The following is a 21828-nucleotide window of genomic DNA, read 5'->3' as shown; positions in this document are numbered from 1 at the left end:
TCCACATGTATTGTTATGTGGCGATATGGAGGAAATAATAACTATGAGGTGATGAGGTCACCGTACCTCCAGCCATGTAACAACCGTTGGCCCATCCCATGAGGCGAAAGGCAAACCTTGACGACAAGCCTCCTCGAGGAGGTCATGCCTGGCACACAATGGAAGAACATATATATTATATATATAACATCTGATTTTGACGTTATTATGGATTAATGGGTTCAAAAATCTCACTTCTTTTTGCTTCTGCGGTCTTTTTCTACTGTTCCTGTCCCCAGTTTAGCCAACCCCAATGGGTCAGCCGGGCCCAGGTCATCTGAGGGCGTTGAGGCTTTAAACAGATAAAGTAATCAGCAAAGCAACACAGTATAGTGAAAGCATCCAATGAAAATACCCACCCAAAGAGGTAGACTCGCGTCCGGGTGCACCGATCCTCCCCTTTTCCTTTTTCCCAAACAGACGACCGATGGATGACTTAATGCTTTTCTTTTTGCTGGCTTTGTGGAGTGAATCCTGGCTAGCCGTGGTGGCCCCATCAGCAGACAGACTAAAGATGAAAGTGAAGTAACCCATGAAGTATTTTTTTTACATTTTGTGAACTTAGCACCTTTGTGTATACCTGCGAAATTCCCTGTGGTCATCCAGTCCTGCTCCTGGGTGAGTGTGGGTCATTCGGTCCAGACGTAGGGCTCGGGGGACAGGTGGAGGGTTGGAATCAATCAAAGCTAGTGCTCTGCATTCTTCATCTTTGCTATTCTGCAAGATGGAGGAAAAAGTGTTAAGGATTTGGATAGCCTCTATAAAAATCTATTTGCTGTATCTTCACACCTGTCTGTCAGTCTCCCTGGCAGGAGAATGAGGCAGACGGGGGGTAGAGTGTCCAGAACTAGGGGGTGAAGGAGATGCCAATGTAGAGGAGGTGATAGAGGGGGTCATATAGCCCCGACCGATGCTATCTCGTCCTCCCAGTGAAGAAGGCGGAATGGGGGGCGCATCGAGGGCCACGCTGCTGACTCGACTCTCGATCTCCTCGGCCCTTAACTCGGTGCTCTCCTTCTCCTCCTGGATGAGTCTGAGAGGACAATTGGAAAGTTTAATTATCTGGAAAAAAACTCTACACTACAAATGACATACTTAATCTCCTTGTTGATGGCCTCCAGTTGCTCCTGTAGCATAATGGCTAACGTTTGTACATCTGTCTGGCCGCTAGGAGATAGCAGTTCTGACCCAAACAGAGTCTCCCTGTCATCTTCGTCATCAGAGCATCCTCCCTCCACACCGCCCTCGTATCCGGGACCCATCATGGGGCCACTGTCCCACTCACCATACTGGAAGCAGAGAATAAAAGTAATGATGATAAAAGATACGGGTACCAAAATGAGACACAGACGTTATTCTCATGTTACGCCACCTTGTTACAATTGTCCCTAGCTTGCCCCCAGCGGCCACGGTGAGTCCGCCTGACCACCACCCCAGAAGAGGAGTTGCTGTAGCCAGCTGGAAGGGAGCCCCCGCCCTGGGGGTACCGCAGCTCTGAGGCGCTACCCGGAAGAGATCTTCGAAACAGAGTGGACGGGAGTGAGCTCACGCTGCCCGCCCTATGGTAAGATCCAGAGTTATTGTTAGATGACCAAGCTCGTAACAACATTCACTATTTTGTTTGTCCAGCGTCTGATTGAGCACATTATAAATCAACTCTTTATGGTTGATTATGACAAACCTGGAATAAGATGAGCCAGGCCTGCCCCTGAGCTGGTCTAGCTCCAGCTGGATGCGTTCCAGCTCGGCAATGAGCTGCTCCTGGAATCCAGAAAAAAAGAGTAGATCACCTTGTTTATTTGTATTTGTCTGTTGTTGATCGTTTGTTGAGTTAGGAAAACAATTCAAAACGATTCAAACATTACAAATGAATACCTTGTTTGCAAGAAGGTCATCCTGGATTTTCTTCATATTGGACAGTTCTTCCGAGAGAGCATTCTAGGAAAATGAAATCACATATTGGATTCTTCTTTTTTGGCTATAAAACCACTAATTAGCCACAAGGTTACCTTTTCTTCCAGTGCTGCCATCCTCTCTTTAAGATGCAGCTGAAGTCTCTCGTTGGATTCGGACAGAAGTTTGTCCACAGTATCTGACAGTCGTTTGTTGTGTTCATCATTCATTTTCTCCCTTTGCCTCGCCTGAATGGACACCACATGAATGGGTGGGTGACATTTGATTATTCATTCATTCATTCATTTTCAACCGCTTATCCTCACGAGGGTCGTGGGGGTATGCTGGAGCCTATCCCAGCTGTTCGGACTGGTCGCCAGCCAATCATGGGCACATATAGACAAACAACCATTCACACTCACATTCATACCTATGGACAATTTGGAGTCGCCAATTAACCTAGCATGTTTTTGGAATGTGAAAACCCACACATGCACGGGGAGAACATGCAAACTCCACACAGAGATGGCCGAGGGTGGGATTGACCCTGGTCTCCTAGCTGTGAGGTCTGCGCGCTAACCACTCGACCGCCGTGCAGCCAACATTTGATTATCTTAACACTAAATAAGACGATCTACATGATGTTTACCCTCTGTAGCTCTTGGTTCTTCTCTTCTAGTTGGGCTTCCATTTGTCGTAGTCGCTCCTCAAAGTTGCCGTGGCGTTCTTCGGCCTGAAAAAGACAATTGATCAACAAACAGAATCCACGGTAACATACTGTATCGAAATTAGTCTAAGATCGTCTGTCTACCTTGCTAAGAGCAGCAACTCTTTGTGCCAGCTGCGCTTCGATCTCAGGTAGCGTCTCTGCTCTCTGCAGGGTTTGCTGGAGCTTCTGCTTCGATTCATCCAGACGCTCCTGAAGTTGTCGGTTCTTCTCTTCGCTCTGCCTATGGAGTGACTCCTTGCTGGCAAGCTCATTTTCCAGCTTGTCTTTGATGTCATGGAGGGAAGTAGCCTCCCTCTGAGCACTGAGGTACCTGCATATTACACCAAATTGTATTAGAACTATAGTGTATTATTACCTCTTAGTTTTGTAGTTTTTAAAATGGCAAAGTGTCCCAGTACTTTTCCTTACAGATCACATCTGACAACAATCAAAATTAATTGATGATTGCTGTTTTATGGTTTACTGTGGCCTATTATAACTCCAGAAAAAATGTGAAAAACAAGTAATCGAGTGGTGTAAAAAAGGTTTTTGCCCTCCTCCCTGATTTTCAAACAAATTAAAATATCAGTCAATGACAACACAAAATGCAGTTATTAAATGAAATGTTTTATTATTAATGGAGAAGAAAACCCAAACCTGTATGGTCCTTTGTGAAAAAAGTGATTACCCCCTAAAGTTTAGGGGGTAATCACTCGCACTTTGCACTCTGTTTGTTGCCCACATAAGGGGCACGTTATGCACGTTTCATTTTGTTGTTGTTTTTTCGAATCCTCAAAATAAAAAATCGGATTTCTTAATTGCATTTCTTCATCAAAGCAATGAAACAATTCATTAATATTGTAATGAAGTTAAACTTGAGGCGGCATCGTACAACAGAGTAGTCACGTGGTGCATCATTCCCTATAGGATACGCTGCAGGGAAAATAAACAGACTCATTATGTATTTGTAGCCAACTTAGTCATTTTGATAGTAGGCTAATATAGATACATACAGTATGTGTTGCCTTCATTATAAGGCTTATATAAGGCTTTTAATTTTTTGCAGCTCCAGACATGTTTGGTCCAATATGGCTCTTTCAACATTTTGGGTTGCCGACCCCTGCCCTGGTTGGGCCCCACCCTTTGCAGCTGCAATCAAGCGTTAACTTGCAATGAGCAGAATTGTTGTAATTCAGCCACATTGGGGGGTTTTCCAGCATGGACCGCCTTGTCACTTTTTCACACATGACCATGTAGGTTTAGATGTTTTTTCTCCCTTAAAAATCAAAAGTTTCGTTTAAAAACTGCGTTTTGTGCTCAGTTGTGTAGTCATTGACTAAAATTAAATTTTTTTGATAATCTTAAACATGGGCTGCACGGTGGACAAGTGGTTAGCGCGCAGACCTTACAGTTAGGAGACCAGGGTTCAATTCCACCCTCGGCCATCTCTGTGTGGAGTTTGCATGTTCTCCCCGTGCATGCGTGGGTTTTCTCCGGGTACTCCGGTTTCCTCCCACATTCCAAAAACATGCTAGGTTAATTGGCGACTCCAAATTGTCCATAGGTATGAATGTGAGTGTGAATGGTTGTTTGTCTATATGTGCCCTGTGATTGGCTGGCCACCAGTCCAGGGTGTACCCCGCCTCTCGCCCGAAGACAGCTGGGATAGGCTCCAGCACCCCCGTGACCCTCGTGAGGGTAAGCGGTAGAAAATGAATGAATGAATCTTAAACATTTAAGTGTGGCCGACATGCAAAAAAAATAAGAAATCAGCAACGGGGCAGACCACTATATGTAGTATCCTGGCCACTAGGTGTCAGTAATGACACAAAACATTGACAAGACCTTCACACTGCATGTAGTCAGCTATGGCATGGCAGACATGATAGAGTGAATAAAAGTTTTCCTCCCATTCCATGTGGAAGTGGCAAGTTTTTGGCTTCTTACTTCTTTTTTTTCCCCCAATCCGATTGAAACCCTTTCTTAAGTTTAAATAAAGTGGAGGGTAACTAGTTCACTTGCTGGTCTGCTATACTTAAAGTCGTGGCTGTCTCTTGTGTCCCTGCAGTTAGCCATGTGGTGTAAACAAAGAATAATATGGTGTATGTTGGGTTAATGGTAAAAAAAATATTTAGAAAGTCATGATCAGGTTTTCTATGCTTATCACTTCCGGGTCTGGAACCAATTAACCGCAATAAACGAGGGATAACTGTATATACTCTTTTACTTGTGATCAAGCACCTGGCAACTGTATACGTACGTCTCAGTGATGAATTGAATAGAGCAGTTACAGTCGAAACCAAATAAGCCTTACCTGCGTTCTAGTGTTGTAATCCTCTCTTCCATGTCCTCCCTTTGGCAAAGGGCCTAGAAAAGGCAGAAATGCAACATAAAACATGCTGTCAACTATGGCATGGTGGATATGAATGATAACACAATAATATGGACGTGGCAGCGTTGGAAGTGCTTTGGGCACACCTGGGTGTTCACAGCGTTAGCGAGTGACGTTTGGCTGTTTTGTTCATCAACGTTAAATGACTGCTTCCTACTTGTTGATGTTCAAGAAGAAGCTGTCGTAATTCTACATTGGATCAACTTTATTTAAAGATTTGTCAGAGAAACTCGCGTACATGTTCACCCTAATCACCGAGTTCTTTTATTGACGCTCATTTGCATTGTTGATATGGACATTTCAAAACGTACCAAAAAAAAGTTTGTTTCTCCAGACATATTTTTTCATTGTACTTTTCTAAAAATTAATGTTAAAATCTCATCTTGTCTTGTTCTTGTGGACCCAATCTCATACATTGTCAGGTGAATGAGGTGTCCCGTGACACCCCTAATGTTTTATGACTTATTATATGTCCATTATGTTCACATGTACACAGGGTGCCCCATGCAGTGAAGGGAGATCAGAGTTTTGGCCACTGAACCCAACAGACCTCTTTCACTTCCCGTTGCAGCTTCTGATTGGCTTCCTCCGACTTCGTCACCTCCCTCCTGGCGGCCGCAAGCTGTTCCTCTATTTCGCCAACCTGAAGCGACGCCACAAAAGGGACACAAGACGGCACAGATTGGACAGAGCGAGGTGAGTCAGTGTTCACTCCCACAGCAGCAACAGTGTAAATAAATAGTGACAGTGATTCATTACCAAGTGGCCATCGGGCATTTTGTAACGCTCTTAAAAAGCCGATGTGACATAAGCGTAACATGCTGACTTGAGAATACACACATTTTTCTCATTAAGTGTCTCACTCGCCCTCTGACCAGACAGTTGGATGTTAAAGGATAAAACGTTTCATCACTCGGGGCTCCAGACTGCGACTAAATGGTCGCATTTAGTAGTTTTGTTGCATTGAAGTTTGACTCTTCTACCATCCATCTATCCATTTTCTAACGTTTATCCTCAAAAGTGTCACGGGGGTGCTGGAGCCTATCCCAGCTGTCTTCGGGCGGGGTACACCCTGGACTAGTGGCCAGCCAATCACAGGGCACATATAGACAAACAACCATTCACACTCACATTCATACCTATGGTATCGCCAATTAACTATGGAGTTAATTGGAGTTAATTAACCTATGGACCTAATTAACCTAGCATGTTTTTGGAATGTGGGAGGAAACAGGAGTACCCGGAGAAAACCCACGCATGCATGGGGAGAACATGCAAACACCACACAGACATGGCCGAGGGTGGAATTGAACTCGGGTCTCCTAGCTGTGAGGCCTGCGCGCTAACCACTCATCCTCCATGCAGCCCTCTTTTTAGTTATTTTAGTTATATTTAGTTACCCCAAAACACTTACATTACATTCACATTTTAACTGCAACATCATGCTAGGTTTGCCTGTTCGTTGAAGAAAAATAATAAAAATAGCTGACTGACACGTAGTCGGCAGAGCTTTACTTTAGGATGTGTAACAAAGCCCGGTGTTTTACAATTGTTTTCTCATTTGGTTATTACACATTATTGTAAGCATAATTCATTCATTCATTTTCTACCGCTTATCCTCACGAGGGGTGCTGGAGCCTATCCCAGCTGTCTTCGGGCAAGAGGCGGGGTACACCCTGGACTGGTGGCCAGCCAATCACAGGGCACATATAGACAAACAACCATTCACACTCACATTCATACCTATGGACAATTTGGAGTCGCCAATTAACCTAGCATGTTTTTGGAATGTGGGAGGAAACCGGCGTACCCGGAGAAAACCCACGCATGCACAGGGAGAACATGCAAACTCCACACAGAGATGGCCGATATTGGAATTGAACTCGGGTCTCCTAGCTGTGTAGCCTCTCTGCCAACCACTCGTCCACCGTGCAGCCCTGATAGTTATCCACCTCGTCTCCGGTCCACAAACTCCAAATGTGACTCTTCTTATTATTATTATTATTTTTACCACAGTGACATTTTGTGTTTAAAGCAAACAAGCAAGGCGGTTTGTTCGGAGCTCGTTTTTGTCCCATAGGTAAAGTGAGATGGCTGTCACGGATGGATGGAATATATATTTTGTTGCAAGCGTGTGCTCCACACTTCAGCCCAGTAGTTGACAAAAAGGTACAAATTAATGGACATTAGTGACCACTGTATGTGCCCTGTGATTGGCTGGCCACCAGTCCAGGGTGTACCTTGCCCAAAGACAGCTGGGATAGGCTCCAGCACCCCTGCGACCCTCGTGAGGATAAGCGGGAGAAAATTAATTAATGTAAAATTTACAGGGCTGCATGTTGGACGAGTGGTTAACGTGCAGGCCCCGCAGCTAGTAGACCCTAGTTCGATTCCACCCTCGGGCATCTCTGTGTGGACTTTGCATGTTCTCCCCATGCATGTGTGGGTTTTCCCCGGGTACTCCGGTTTCCTCCCACATTCCAAAAACATGCTAGGTTAATTGGCGACTCCAAATTGTCCATAGGTATGAATGTGAGTGTGAATGGTTGTTTGTCTATATGTGCCCTGTGATTGGCTGGCCACCAGTCCAGGGTGTACCCCGCCTCTCCCCCGAAGACAGCTGGGATAGGCTCCAGCACCCCTCGTGAGGATAAGCGGTAGAAAATGAATGAATGAATAGTGAACAACTTATTTGTCCATCCATCCATTTTCTATGCCGTTTATCCTCACTATGGTTTTTGGTGATGTGAAACTGAGTCATGGATGTTTTTGGAATGTGGGAGAAAACCCAAACACGCATGGGGAGAACATGCATCTGCTGCACACCTTGGCAATACAGCAAAATTACCAACAAAAAAATATATTATATTACACAGAAGCATTGTATTACAGCGTTCCTTTTATTTTAGTCAAAATGTGCTTACTCTACTTTGCAATGATGCTCAAAATTCATCAGAATGCAAGGGCACTTCTCATAGACAGCGTCCCAAACATTTCTATGAAAAAAGGCAATATATGGATATATATATATTTTGAGCATTCGGATATATATATATATATATGTATATACTTCCACACACTCACCTGTCGGCACATTAGGGCCAGCCTCTCCCTCAGCTGGGAGAGTTCAGCCCTCTGTCGCTCTATTTCTCCTTCCCGCTGTCTTTCCAGCTCGCTGTCCTCCAGGCCAGACGCAGGACCATTGGGAAGTCGCTGCGATGACGACAACATAAAAAAAAAACACGTAAGCAAATAAGGTTGAAGCCGAACGTGGATAAAATTTGCTGAGAAGCTGAAAGCACACTGATACACCATGATACCCATACATCTACTTTTCTACTTGACTTCTGGTCGCTAACACGTATACAAAAACAAAACAACTGGAACCAACATCCATAAAACCCTCCCTTACATCTTTCCCGCTGTCCACCCCTTGTTGACGCCTTTTAATTTGGTCTCTTAAAGAGATTACCTAAAACAGAAAGAGGGAGACAAAGCAGGGTGACAGACAACAACAATGAGTATTGTCACATGGGAGTATATATTAGTATGGACACAAATTGACGTGACTTTACCTCTTGAGAAGACGCTGCGAGTTGATCCTCCAACATAGACACTCTCTCGAGGGCCACTCGGAGTCGCTCTCGCACCTGCAGGAAAGGACGGTGCCAACTGCGACTCAATTATATGACAAAGCCGAAGTGGTGGGTGTTCACATGGGGTCATCTAGCTATGGGCAGGACGTTTTCCTTCATGATGTCGTGAAAACCCGTAACTTTATGGAATCCCAGAACTTGAAAAGTGACTATTTGAGCATCACTTTTATCAAAAGTGAACCCCATCTACTATCATTTTACAATATTATTAGTCTAACTGTGTCCTTCAACAGTAAACATTACTCATTTCTTAAAATGAGCAGACTAATTATTATTCAATTTGATGGTTAATGTAAATGTGCACTGTAAACCGGAATGTTCAAAGTACTTAAATAAATGAAATTATGCATACTCAAAGTTTTTTAAAAAGTTCAAATAACTTAATTATGTCAAGTTCATTTAACACGTTGTTCCATTTTGAGTACTTTTACCTAATATGTTTTGATTAAATTGAACTATGGCTATGTTAAGTAAGATTAACTTAAAAACACAGTTTACTTACAACTTAAGACACTGGAAATCTGAATGCTCAAAATAATTAATTGGTATAAGTAAAGTTAACTTCAAATTTCTTTTTAAGTTCTACTTATAAATGTTGATTGCCACTTGCATTATCTGTCTTTTCTGTTTATTTAACTTTTTGATTAATATGAACTTTTTGCAGATTTGTGTAACCTACTTAGAAGAATTCGTAGTTACTTAAAGTACCTATTAAACATGAATAAATCAAACCATGAATAAATTAAGAATAAATCCATTGCATCAGATAGATTTGTACTGTGTACGTTACACATGCACGCCTTCTTCCTATGGAAAGAGAATGAAAATTAAAGAATGGAGAATGCATGGCAGAGAGAATTAAGATATGCCTTTATTCGTCCCTCAGTGGGGAATGCGAAAAAGAAACGTATTGGGGTTTACAGTGTGGTGTTCAGACCCACCTTCTCATCCAGAGCCTTGTGGTGCTCAAAGAGAGACTTTAGGGCCTTGAGGACTTCCACCTCACTAGACACCCCCGCTGGAGACTGGGCTTGCCTCTTGACCACCGTCATCCTCAGACTGCGTTCGTGACGAGACACCAGACACTCCAGGTGTTCCAGCAACAACTGTACAGTAGAAGAGCGAAGACAGGGAAAACATGGAGGGAGCAGTGAGTCAGTGTCACACATTCCACACCACGACGGGTGAGGAAGATAGCACTGCGAGTGCTGTGACAGTGCTAATAAGGCAAAATGGCCGCACAACATCTTACCCGTGTGTTGTTTCTTTCTGCCTTGAGCTCGGCAATCTCTTCCTCCCTCTCCAGAAGCTGCTCCCGGCAAACGTTGAGCTCTTTAGTCAACACAGCAAACTCCTGCAGAACACACAAGATGCACTCAGGAGCAAACAAAACAAAGTGTTTAAATTGTGCGTCAATGTGTGTTTTATAGGAGGGAAAAACAACCCAGACATAACACAGCCAAACAAAAATATCATTCAAATACTGTGACAATAAGAGATACACACATTATAAATACAGATGCACCGTTTCAACAAAGCCCAGCTGCGACCATACAGGAGACCATACAGGAGGCCATACAGGAGACCATACAGGAGACCATACAGGAGGCCATACAGGAGGCCATACAGGAGACCATACAGGAGACCATACAGGAGACCATACAGGAGACCATACAGGAGGCCGTGAGGTAAAACAACATAATCATGCAAATCACTGACACACTTTCCACTTGCCCCTTGTGAACACATGGATGCATTACATCACACTGTTACACAATGGCCCTGCACTGGAATGCACAAGAGAGACCCCCCCCCCCACAAATAACACTGTCGACAAGTCATTTTACAACACCGCTTTGCCGCTTTGAAACTGGACACATTGTCTTATTACGCATATATATTTATATATATAACTAATACTGTTTGATTCACGTTTATCGTTTATTAACATGGCACCACATACTGACTGCACTCCCTATTGTACACATTCACGTCCAAGGGGTAGTGTTAGCATTATTTGTGGTACGTTGCCAGAAAGGCCCAAGTAATAAGAGGATAGAGAAAAAGCCACAGAGAGGTGGATGCAGATGGCTACACAGTAGGTCTTTTCGCCTGATAGGATTGTTTCTGGATTGGATGGCAGTCCGTTCCTCAGTTGGCCCTCTTTGATTTTTGGCTTTTTCCATCTCACGCTTCTGTGTTCAAAGAGAATCCAATTGTAGAGATGTGATAAATAGCTAAAATGGTGGCGGCGGTCTTGTGTGAGAGGTGATAATTGTGGCAAATGGCAACCCGTCCATTCATCCATCCATCCATTTTCTATACCGCTCATCTTCTGTGGGGTGGTGGGGGTATGCTGGAGTCTATTAAAGCTGACTTTGGGGGAGAGGCAGGGTACACCCTGGACTGGTCGCTAGCCAATATGGCAAAAGTATGTTTTTATTATGTGATGAATAATACAATTTTATTTGACTAATTATATCTCTTAAAGTATCATTTCGCCGAAGAAATGTAGCAAATTCTACCAAATTTGAAGCGTAAAGAAAACATAGATTGCCTCTATAATAAATATAATGATCATTTACTGTAAATTGTTTTGACTGTATGATACCAAATATTCATATTAATTTTCTTTTTTTAATCAACATGAACCTAAATTTTGCTTTGAAATAACTTAACATTTTTGTTGATTTAATTAACATTTTAGTAAATTTTGTGGACCCCAGTGATAAGAAAATACTACACACTTGCAAGTAATTAAACTACAACTCCATGAATATGGCCGATATGGCAAAAGTGTGTTTTTTATTATGTGATGAATAATACAATTTTATATGACTAATTATTTCTCTTAAAGTATCATTTCGCCATAGATATGTAGCAAATTCTACCAAATTTGAAGCGTAAAGAAAACATAGATTGCCTCTATAATAAATATAATGATCTTTTACTGTAAATTGTTTTGACTGTATGACACCAAATATTCATATTAATTTTCTTTTTTTAATCAACATGAACCTAAATTTTGCTTTGAAATAACTTAACATTTTTGTTGATTTAATTTACATTTTAGTAAATTTTGTGGACCCCAGTGATAAGAAAATACTACACACTTGCAGGTAATTAAACTACAACTCCATGAATATGGCCAAAATGGCAAAAGTATGTTTTTTATTATGTGATGAATAATAACATTTTATTTGACTAATTATTTCTCTTAAAGTATCATTTCTCTGAAGAAATTTAGCAAATTCTACCATATTTGAAGCATAAAAAAAACATAGATTGCCTCTATAATAAATATAATGATAATTTACTGTAAATTGTTTTGACTGTATGACACCAAATATTCATATTAATTTTCTTTTTTTAATCAACATGAACCTAAATTTTGCTTTGAAATAACTTAACATTTTTGTTGATTTAATTTACATTTTAGTAAATTTTGTGGACCCCAGTGATAAGAAAATACTACACACAGTAATTACTACTAAACTCCATGAATAAACTTAAGGCCATTAATAACAAAATTAAAACATTAAAAAAAAAAAAACTTAAACGATATTAGGAAAGCAGGAAGTGAACAAAAAAAACAGTTACTGATTGTAAAAGTACCAGATGGAGGGGTAGGATTTAATAAGCTTTGCTTCTTCCTACTCCTTTTGGACATGTGGAACTGTGAACTGATTATGTGATGCATTCAATTGTAATCTGATGCATGTTCAAATGAAATAAAACCATTACCATTACCATCTTCTACTAAATCTTCTACTAAAAGATGTTAAGTTGTGCCTCTGAATGCCACGCCATATATGCCAAAAGTTAAATGACTTCATCACATTCAGTAAATCATGTAAAATCTTGCTCGAACACGTTTTTCCTCTGTGGACTCTGGCAGGATCTCACTAGCCGTACAGCTGAGAAGACAGTAGAGAGTGTGACAGCAAAGTAAACACGCCTGGAAACGCCTCACAGCCAGTCAGAAGTGGGGATTGATCCCGTGGGGGGGAAGCCAGCAAAGCTGTTCATCATAGCTGGAGGAGAAAATCCTCAAATAGCACTCATTATTAATCAGCAAAATTTTCCCATTTTACGAAAGATCAAGTATTCATTCAAATTGGGCTTGTGCCATTTAGCAAATATCTTCCGGCATTATTTATCACCAACACCTTGTTAGACAACAAATAATACACCAAATGTAAGATCTGAACGCAAACATTAGGCGAGGATGCTGAAGCACTTTTAGCATTCCCTTAGTGTGCTGCTCGCTGCTGCTTGAGCTGTCACTGCAAAGCCTTACTTGTCTCATGAGCTCACTTCACAGCCACGCACACGATGATAGCACACGGCAGCAACAGCTACCTCACAGGGTGCGTCCTTTAGCCACTAAATCTACCCACAAGTCACGGCCTTAGGTATTATAGAATCTTAGAACCCAATACAAGTTGTATAACACATTCATTTTCTACCGCTTATCCTCACGAGGTTGGAGCTGGAGCCTATCCCAGCTGTCTTCGGGCGAGAGGTACACCCTGGACTGGTGGCCAGCCAATCACAGGGCACATACAGTATAGACAAACAACCATTCACACTCACATTCATACCTATGGACAATTTGGAGTCGCCAATTAACCTAGCATGTTTTTGGAATGTGGGAGGAAACCGGAGTACCCGGAGAAAACCCACGCATGCACGGGGAGAACATGCAAACGCCACACAGAGATGGCCGAGGGTGGAATTAAACCCTGGTCTCCCTAGTTGTGAGGCCTGTGTGCTAACCACCTGTCCACTGTGCAGCCTGTATAAAATATCATATGAAATAAAAATAAAAATCCTTCATAATCGCCCATTCTGTGGCAAAAGTTATAAGTAAATGTGCAAGCAATGGCTAATTTTGTTTTTTGATTTTGATAGGTGAGTGCCCTGTGATTGGCTGGCGACCAGTCCAGGGTGTACCCCGCCTCTGGCCTGAAGACAGCTGGGATAGGCTCCAGCACCCCCCGCGACCCTCGTGAGGATAAGCAGTAGAAAATGAATGAATTAATGATATTTTATACAGGCTGCACAGTGGTCGAGTGGTTAGAGCACAGGCCTTCACAACTAGGCGACCCAAGTTCAATTCCACCCTCGGCCATCTCTGTGTGGAGTTTGCATGTTCTCCCCGTGCATGCGTGGGTTTTCTCCGGGTACTCCGGTTTCCTCCCACATTCCAAAAACATGCTAGGTTAATTGGCCACTCCAAATTGTCCATAGGTATGAATGTGAGTGTGAATGGTTGTTTGTCTATATGTGCCCTGTGATTGGCTGGCCACCAGTCCAGGGTGTACCCCGTCTCTTGCCTGAAGACAGCTGGGATAGGCTCAAGCACCCCCGCGACCCTTGTGAGGATAAGCGGTAGAAAATGAATGAATGAATGAATGATATTTTATACTCTCAGCAAACAGCAGCTAATTTCATTCTATGTCTTGACTACAGTGACAATAAACCTTTCGTACATGTGCAGATCTTTCTTCAGATGAAGAAATAGAAGAAGACGGTGGACCAGGATTTGAGAAGTTAATGGACATAGTCAGGTCGTTGACATAAACAGGACCGACTTAAGCAGGTTCCACTGTGGTAGCCATTGTCCTTGATTCAGCGCCTTATCATTCCAGATGGAGGACACACTGTTGTAGGTATAGTGAAGACACTGAGTATTGGATCACACACACTGCTTACCTGTGGCAGGGCAATAGAGAGTTGCCTCTGAAGGGACTCCTTCTCATGGCTGAGCTCTCTGAGGCGCAGCTGCGCCGTTCCCAGGCTTTCCTGCGTCTCCCTCAAGTTCTCCAGCAGCCTCTCCCTCTCTGTCAGCATGTTGACCATCAGAGACTCCAGGTTACCCGTGCTGCCTCCTTCATCTCCTCCGCCTCGGAGCTCCCTGCCGCCAAAGCCCCCACCTCCTCCTCCTCCGCCGCCACCCACCGCACCACCAGGGCCTCCCACCCCAGCCCCGGCAGGAGAGGAGGAGCCCCCGCCCGAGCCACTTCGCCCATCCTCTGAAATGGTGGGCATCACCTCGCACATCATCATGAGACCGGTGAGTGTGTATCAACAATTGGAAAAAAAAGTATTGTTTTTTTTTAAGCGATTGTATGTATGATGACAGTTTGACGCTCAAAATATAAATACTTTTGAAAGAATATAATCCTTTTGGTTAGCATGATTTCTTGTTATTGTTTTTTCCCCTCCACAGCCCCCCCTCCTGCTCTTCTTCCCTATGTGATCTTCCTTCAAAAATGTCCAATCTGCATGGTAAGTGATCAGAATGCTTATGAGCTCAGAGAGAGGGGTGCTTCTATGGGGAAGCCATTCTGTGGGTGGCGGGGATGAGTAGAGGGTGAGGAAGGGCGAGCGTCTGTGCGCGGTAAGATTGGGATAGGAGAGGGATGCTGCTCCTTGGATGTGGCACTTCTCAAAGCACCAAGCAAGAGCTGAAAAAGAAGGCAAATCGTGGCGTTAGAAAGTCACAGACTACGTATGCTGCAATGATAATACAACTTGACCATATATTTAGGGCTCGAGCACTGACCAGTGCGAAAGCCCTATTGTAATCGTAATGTTTATTATTATTATTAGGGCTCGAGCACTGACCAGTGCGAAAGCCCTATTGTAATCGTAATTAGGGCTCGAGCACTGACCAGTGCGAAAGCCCTATTGTTATCGTAATGTTTATTAGGGCTCGAGCACTGACCAGTGCGAAAGCCCTATTGTAATCGTAATGTTTATTAGGGCTCGAGCACTGACCAGTGCGAAAGCCCTATTGTAATCGTAATGTTTATTAGGGCTCGAGCACTGACCAGTGCGAAAGCCCTATTGTAATCGTAATGTTTATTATTATTATTATTATTATTATTATTCTGCCAACCGTCGGCCTTTTTGAGGGCCTCAACATGCCCGAAAAGTCACCAAATTTGGCGAGCGCATCAGGTCTGGCGAAAAATTTGATATTTTATGGGTTTCAAATATAATGTTCCAAAATTGGCTCTCTAGCGCCACCTTGAATTTTAAAAAAAATTAGCCCCCGCCACCAGTTTCACCGATCGTCACGAAACTTGGTGGAGACGTCTATCGTGACAGGACGGACCAAAAAGTCTCAAGAACCCATATTGGAAAATGCACACGAAGTCGGCCATTTTGGATGGCGGCGGCCTTTTTTGGGCCAGAAGTTGGGGTCGTATCTCGACGAACTCCTCCTAGGGGGTTTGACCAAATGAGTCCGTTGTTGCATCAACGGACACTAGACGGATGGCCGACGTTAAATTGCGAAGGATTTTGGGATATTCCGTACGATGTGGGCGTGGCACGCCCCCAAAATTTGCCCTTTTTCATCTGACCGGATCTTGCACGCTGAGCGTAACTGTAGACGTGAATAACTTGGCTCCACGTGGTCAGATCTTCATCATACTTGGTACATGTGATCATGGCCCCGCCCCGAACGTCCCCGTAGGTCACTTCCTGATTTCGTCGCAGCGCCACCTATTGGCGACAGGCTAAAGGCGTGTCAACTACATGAGGCCTTTTCTGGCAGGAGATTCATCAGATGAACACCGAGGTCACAAGGTCACTGCCTGACAGCCTGGTGAAGCCTGTTGATGGACCATGATGCAGGAAAAGCGCACGTGGTGGGCGTGGCCTGGCGGCGAATGCTCAGGCCTCGCCGTTTACAAAGAAAGGGTCATCATTCGCCCGCAGAAGGTCGCATGTGCTTGAAAACTCATAAGGGGGGGCAGATTCCAAGCCTGAGGGCCCTGGTGGGGCCCCCATTTGAAACCAAGCCAAATTGACTCACTAGCGCCACCTACAACTTTTAAAATAATTATCCCTCGCCTCCCGTTGCACGTATGGGCATGATTTTCGGAGGAGACATCACTCGTGACAGGACGCACAAAAAAGTCTCAAGAACCCATGTTCTAAAACCAACAGGAAGTCCGCCATTTTAGGTGGCGGCGGCCATTTGGGGGAGGATGTAGGGGTCGTATCTCGACGAACTCCTCCTAGGCGGTTTGACCGAATGAGTCCGTTGTAGCATCAACAGACACTAGACGGATGGCCCACGTTAAATTGCGAAGGATTTTGGGCTGCTACTTAGGATGTGGGCGTGGCACGCCACCAAACTTTTACTTTAACCTTAACTTTTACCTTATCTGGCCCTGCCTGGTGTCTGGCCTTGCCTTGAAGCAATGTACATCAAAGTCAATACACAGTTTGACTGACAGACTGATGATGTCATTCGATGGACTGTGATGTGTGTAAAGCACAAGTGGTGGGCGTGGCCACGGCGAATGGTCAGCCTTCGCCATTGACTATCGAAGGCTCATATTTCGCCCGCAGAAGGTCACAGGCTGCTGAAATCTTACACGTAAGGTCAGAATCCAGGCCTGAGCGCCCTGGTGGTGCTCCCATGTGACACCAATCTAAATTGACACACTAGCGCCACCTAGAAGTTTCAATTCATTATCCCTCGCCACCCGTTGCACGTATCACTATGATTTTCGGTGGAGAAGTCTATCATGACAGGACGCACCTAACGCTCCAGAACCCATGTTCAAAACACAGCGCCACCAACTGGTGGAAATGTATATCTGCTGTAACTTCCTCACGCATGGTCGGATCGTCTCCTAATTTTTTGGGTGGGTTTGGTCACCCTCCAGTCTGTGACTGTGTGTGTATATGGACTCTATAGCGCCACCAACTGGTGGAAATGTATATCTGCCATAACTTCCTGATTCATGGTCAGATTGTCTTGAAATTTTTTTTGGTGTGTTGGGTCAATCTCTGGTCTGTTATACTGTGTGTACATAGACTGTATAGCACCACCTATTGGTGGCAATGTATATCAGCTGTAACTTCCTTCCACATGGTCGGATCTGCCCCAAATTTTTTCTGGTGGTTTGGGATACCCTCCAGTCTATGACTGGGTGTGTACATAGACTCTATAGCGCCACCAACTGGTGAAAATGTATATCTGCCGTCACTTCCTCCCACTTGGTCCGATCTGCCCAAATTTTTTTCTGGTGGTTTGGGGTACCCTCTGGTCTATGACTGTGTGTGTACATACACTATAGCGCCACCAACTGGTGGAAATGTATATCAGCTGTAACTTCCTACCACATGGTTGCATCGGTCCCAAATTTTTTCTGGTGGTTTGGGGTACCCTCTGGTCTATGACTGTGTGTGTACATAGACTGTATAGCACCACCAACTGGTGGAAATTTATATCTGCCGTAACTTTCTCCCACATGGTCGGATCTGCCCGAATTTTTTTCTGGTGGTTCGGGGTACCCTCTGGTCTATGACAGTGTGTGTACATACGCTATAGCACCTCCAACTGGTGGATATGTATATCAGCTGTAACTTCCTTCCACATGGTCGGATCGGTCCCAAATTTTTTCTGGTGGTTCGGGGTACCCTCTGGTCTATGACTGTGTGTATACATAGACTCTATAGCGCCACCAACTGGTGGAAATGTATATAGCCGTAACTTCCTTCCACATGGTCGGATCGTCTCTAAATTTTTTTTGGTCGGTCGGGTCACCCTCCACTCTTTGAATCTGCGTGTCCATAGACTCTATAGCGCCACCAACTGTTGGAAATGTATATCTGCCGTAACTTCCTCCCACATGGTCGGATCTGCCCGAATTTTTTTCTGGTGGTTCGGGTTGCCCTTTGGTCTATGACAGTGTGTGTACATACGCTATAGCGCCACCAACTGGTGGAAATGTATATCAGCCGTAACTTCCTTCTGCACGGTCGGATCGGCACCTAATTTTTTCTGGTGGTTCGGGGTACCCTCCGGTCCGTTACCGTGTGGGCGCATAGACTGTATAGCGCCACCCACAGGCGGAAACGTATATCCGCCGCAAGTACCTACCGCATGGTCCAATCGTCGCAAATTTTTTTATGGCGGTTCGGGGCGCCGGACGGGACGTGACCGCGCACCAGCCTCGCCGCCGGCGTCGCCCCCTCCGGGCGGAAAATTGCAAGTGCCGTAACTCCCTTACCGCTTATCCCATCGTTGCGGTTTTTCGTACGGTGCGTCCGCGCGCCCGTCCGAACACGCGCGCGCCCTCGACCCGCGTGTACCCCCGACCTGCGCGTACCCCCGACCGCGTCGGGGTGCTCGAGCCCGCTCATCACTGCTTGCAGTTTTAATTATTATTATTATTATTATTATTCTGCCAACCGTCGGCCTTTTTGAGGGCCTCAACATGCCCGAAAACTCACCAAATTTGCTGAGCGCATCAGGTCTGGCGAAAAATTTTATATTTTATGGGTTTCAAATATAATGTTCAAAAATTGGCTCTCTAGCGCCACCTTGAATTTTAAAAAAAATTAGCCCCCGCCACCAGTTTCACCGATCGTCACGAAACTTGGTGGAGACGTCTATCGTGACAGGACGGACCAAAAAGTCTCAAGAACCCATATTGGAAAATGCACACGAAGTCGGCCATTTTGGATGGCGGCGGCCTTTTTCGGCCCAGAAGTTGGGGTCGTATCTCGACGAACTCCTCCTAGGGGGTTTGACCGAATGAGTCCGTTGTTGCATCAACGGACACTAGACGGATGGCCGACGTTAAATTGCGAAGGATTTTAGGATATTCCATACGATGTGGGCGTGGCACGCCCCCAAATTTTGCCCTTTTTCATCTGTCCGGGCCTTGCACGCTGAGCGTAACTGTAGACGTGAATAACTTGGCTCCACGTGGTCAGATCTTCATCATACTTGGTACATGTGATCATGGCCCCGCCCCGAAGGTCCCCGTAGGTCACTTCCTGATTTCGTAGCAGCGCCACCTATTGGCGACAGGCTAAAGGCGTGTCATCTACATGAGGCCTTTTCTGGCAGGAGATTCATCAGATGAACACCGAGGTCACAAGGTCACTGCCTGACAGCCTGGTGAAGCCTGTTGATGGACCATGATGCAGGAAAAGCGCACGTGGTGGGCGTGGCCTGGCGGCGAATGCTCAGGCCTCGCCGTTTACAAAGAAAGGGTCATCATTCGCCCGCAGAAGGTCGCATGTGCTTGAAAACTCATAAGGGGGGGCAGATTCCAGGCCTGAGGGCCCTGGTGGGGCCCCCATTTGAAACCAAGCCAAATTGACTCACTAGCGCCACCTACAAGTTTTAAAATAATTATCCCTCGCATCCCGTTGCACGTATGGTCATGATTTTCGGAGGAGACATCACTCGTGACAGGACGCACAAAAAAGTCTCAAGAACCCATGTTCAAAAACCAACAGGAAGTCCGCCATTTTAGGTGGCGGCGGCCATTTGGTGGAGGATGTAGGGGTCGTATCTCGACGAACTCCTCCTAGGGGGTTTGACCGAATGAGTCCGTTGTAGCATCAACGGACACTAGACGGATTGCCCACGTTAAATTGCGAAGGATTTTGGGCTGCTACTTAGGATGTGGGCGTGGCACGCCACCAAACTTTTACTTTAACCTTAACTTTTACCTTATCTGGCCCTGCCTGGTGTCTGGCCTTGCCTTGAAGCAATGTACATCAAAGTCAATACACAGTTTGACTGACAGACTGATGATGTCAGTTGATGGACTGTGATGTGTGTAAAGCACATGTGGTGGGCGTGGCCACGGCGAATGGTCAGCCTTCGCCATTGACCATCGAAGGCTCATATTTTGCCCGCAGAAGGTCACAGGCTGCTGAAATCTTACACGTAAGGTCAGAATCCAGGCCTGAGCGCCCTGGTGGTGCTCCCATGTGACACCAATCTAAATTGACACACTAGCGCCACCTAGAAGTTTCAATTCATTATCCCTCGCCACCCGTTGCACGTATCACTATGATTTTCGGTGGAGAAGTCGATCATGACAGGACGCACCTAACGCTCCAGAACCCATGTTCAAAACACAGCGCCACCAACTGGTGGAAATGTATATCTGCCATAACTTCCTGATTCATGGTCAGATTGTCTTGAATTTTTTTTTGGTGTGTTGGGTCAATCTCTGGTCTGTTATACTGTGTGTACATAGACTGTATAGCACCACCTATTGGTGGCAATGTATATCAGCTGTAACTTCCTTCCACATGGTCGCATCGGCCCCAAATTTTTTCTGGTGGTTTGGGGTACCCTCTGGTCTATGACTGTGTGTGTACATAGACTGTATAGCACCACCAACTGGTGGAAATTTATATCTGCCGTAACTTTCTCCCACATGGTCGGATCTGCCCCAATTTTTTTCTGGTGGTTCGGGGTACCCTCTGGTCTATGACAGTGTGTGTACATACGCTATAGCGCCACCAACTGGTGGATATGTATATCAGCTGTAACTTCCTTCCACATGGTCGGATCGGTCCCAAATTTTTTCTGGTGGTTCGGGGTACCCTCTGGTCTATGACTGTGTGTATACATAGACTCTATAGCACCACCAACTGGTGGAAATTTATATCTGCCGTAACTTTTTCCCACATGGTCGGATCTGCCCCAATTTTTTTCTGGTGGTTCGGGGTACCCTCTGGTCTATGACAGTGTGTGTACATACGCTATAGCGCCACCAACTGGTGGATATGTATATAGCCGTAACTTCCTTCCACATGGTCGGATCGTCTCTAAAATTTTTTTGGTCGGTCGGGTCACCCTCCACTCTTTGAATCTGCGTGTCCATAGACTCTATAGCGCCACCAACTGGTGGAAATGTATATCTGCCGTAACTTCCTCCCACATGGTCGGATCTGCCCGAATTTTTTTCCGGTGGTTCGGGGTACCCTCTGGTCGATGACAGTGTGTGTACATACGCTATAGCGCCACCAACTGGTGGAAATGTATATCAGCCGTAACTTCCTTCCGCACGGTCGGATCGGCACCTAATTTTTTCTGGTCGTTCGGGGTACCCTCCGGTCCGTTACCGTGTGGGCGCATAGACTGTATAGCGCCACCCACAGGCGGAAACGTATATCCACCGCAAGTACCTACCGCACGGTCCGATCGTCGCGAATTTTTTTATGGCGGTTCGGGGCGCCGGACGGGACGTGACCGCGCACCAGCCTCGCCGCCGGCGTCGCCCCCTCCTGGCAGAAAATTGCAAGTGCCATAACTCCCTTACCGCTTATCCCATCGCCGCGGTTTTTCATACGGC

At 45.1% G+C, this 21828-nt stretch overlaps 1 protein-coding gene across 1 annotated transcript in view; it reads right to left on the bottom strand.

Annotated features, from left to right (window-relative positions):
* The window catches only part of LOC131109810 (liprin-alpha-3-like), a 38839-nt gene that overhangs the window by 5608 nt on the left and 11403 nt on the right, over positions 1–21828 (bottom strand). Inside the window, exons 2-21 of the mRNA XM_058062176.1 lie at positions 14408–15162; positions 9942–10043; positions 9631–9795; positions 8609–8683; positions 8446–8505; positions 8118–8246; positions 5584–5676; positions 4956–5008; positions 2744–2972; positions 2582–2665; positions 2049–2180; positions 1915–1977; positions 1721–1800; positions 1412–1598; positions 1135–1328; positions 829–1072; positions 620–756; positions 399–547; positions 235–331; positions 67–148 (exon numbers count right to left, since the gene is read on the bottom strand). Of these exons, the coding sequence (XP_057918159.1) occupies positions 67–148; positions 235–331; positions 399–547; positions 620–756; positions 829–1072; positions 1135–1328; positions 1412–1598; positions 1721–1800; positions 1915–1977; positions 2049–2180; positions 2582–2665; positions 2744–2972; positions 4956–5008; positions 5584–5676; positions 8118–8246; positions 8446–8505; positions 8609–8683; positions 9631–9795; positions 9942–10043; positions 14408–14761 (2709 nt within the window). The 5' untranslated portion in view covers positions 14762–15162. The remainder of the gene's footprint in view (positions 1–66; positions 149–234; positions 332–398; positions 548–619; positions 757–828; positions 1073–1134; positions 1329–1411; positions 1599–1720; positions 1801–1914; positions 1978–2048; positions 2181–2581; positions 2666–2743; positions 2973–4955; positions 5009–5583; positions 5677–8117; positions 8247–8445; positions 8506–8608; positions 8684–9630; positions 9796–9941; positions 10044–14407; positions 15163–21828) is intronic.

This window comes from Doryrhamphus excisus, chromosome 22 (genome assembly GCF_030265055.1).
Source record: "Doryrhamphus excisus isolate RoL2022-K1 chromosome 22, RoL_Dexc_1.0, whole genome shotgun sequence".
Taxonomy (NCBI): domain Eukaryota; kingdom Metazoa; phylum Chordata; class Actinopteri; order Syngnathiformes; family Syngnathidae; genus Doryrhamphus; species Doryrhamphus excisus.
Note: the sequence above shows the minus strand (reverse complement) of the source record. Positions and strands in the feature narration are given on the sequence as shown.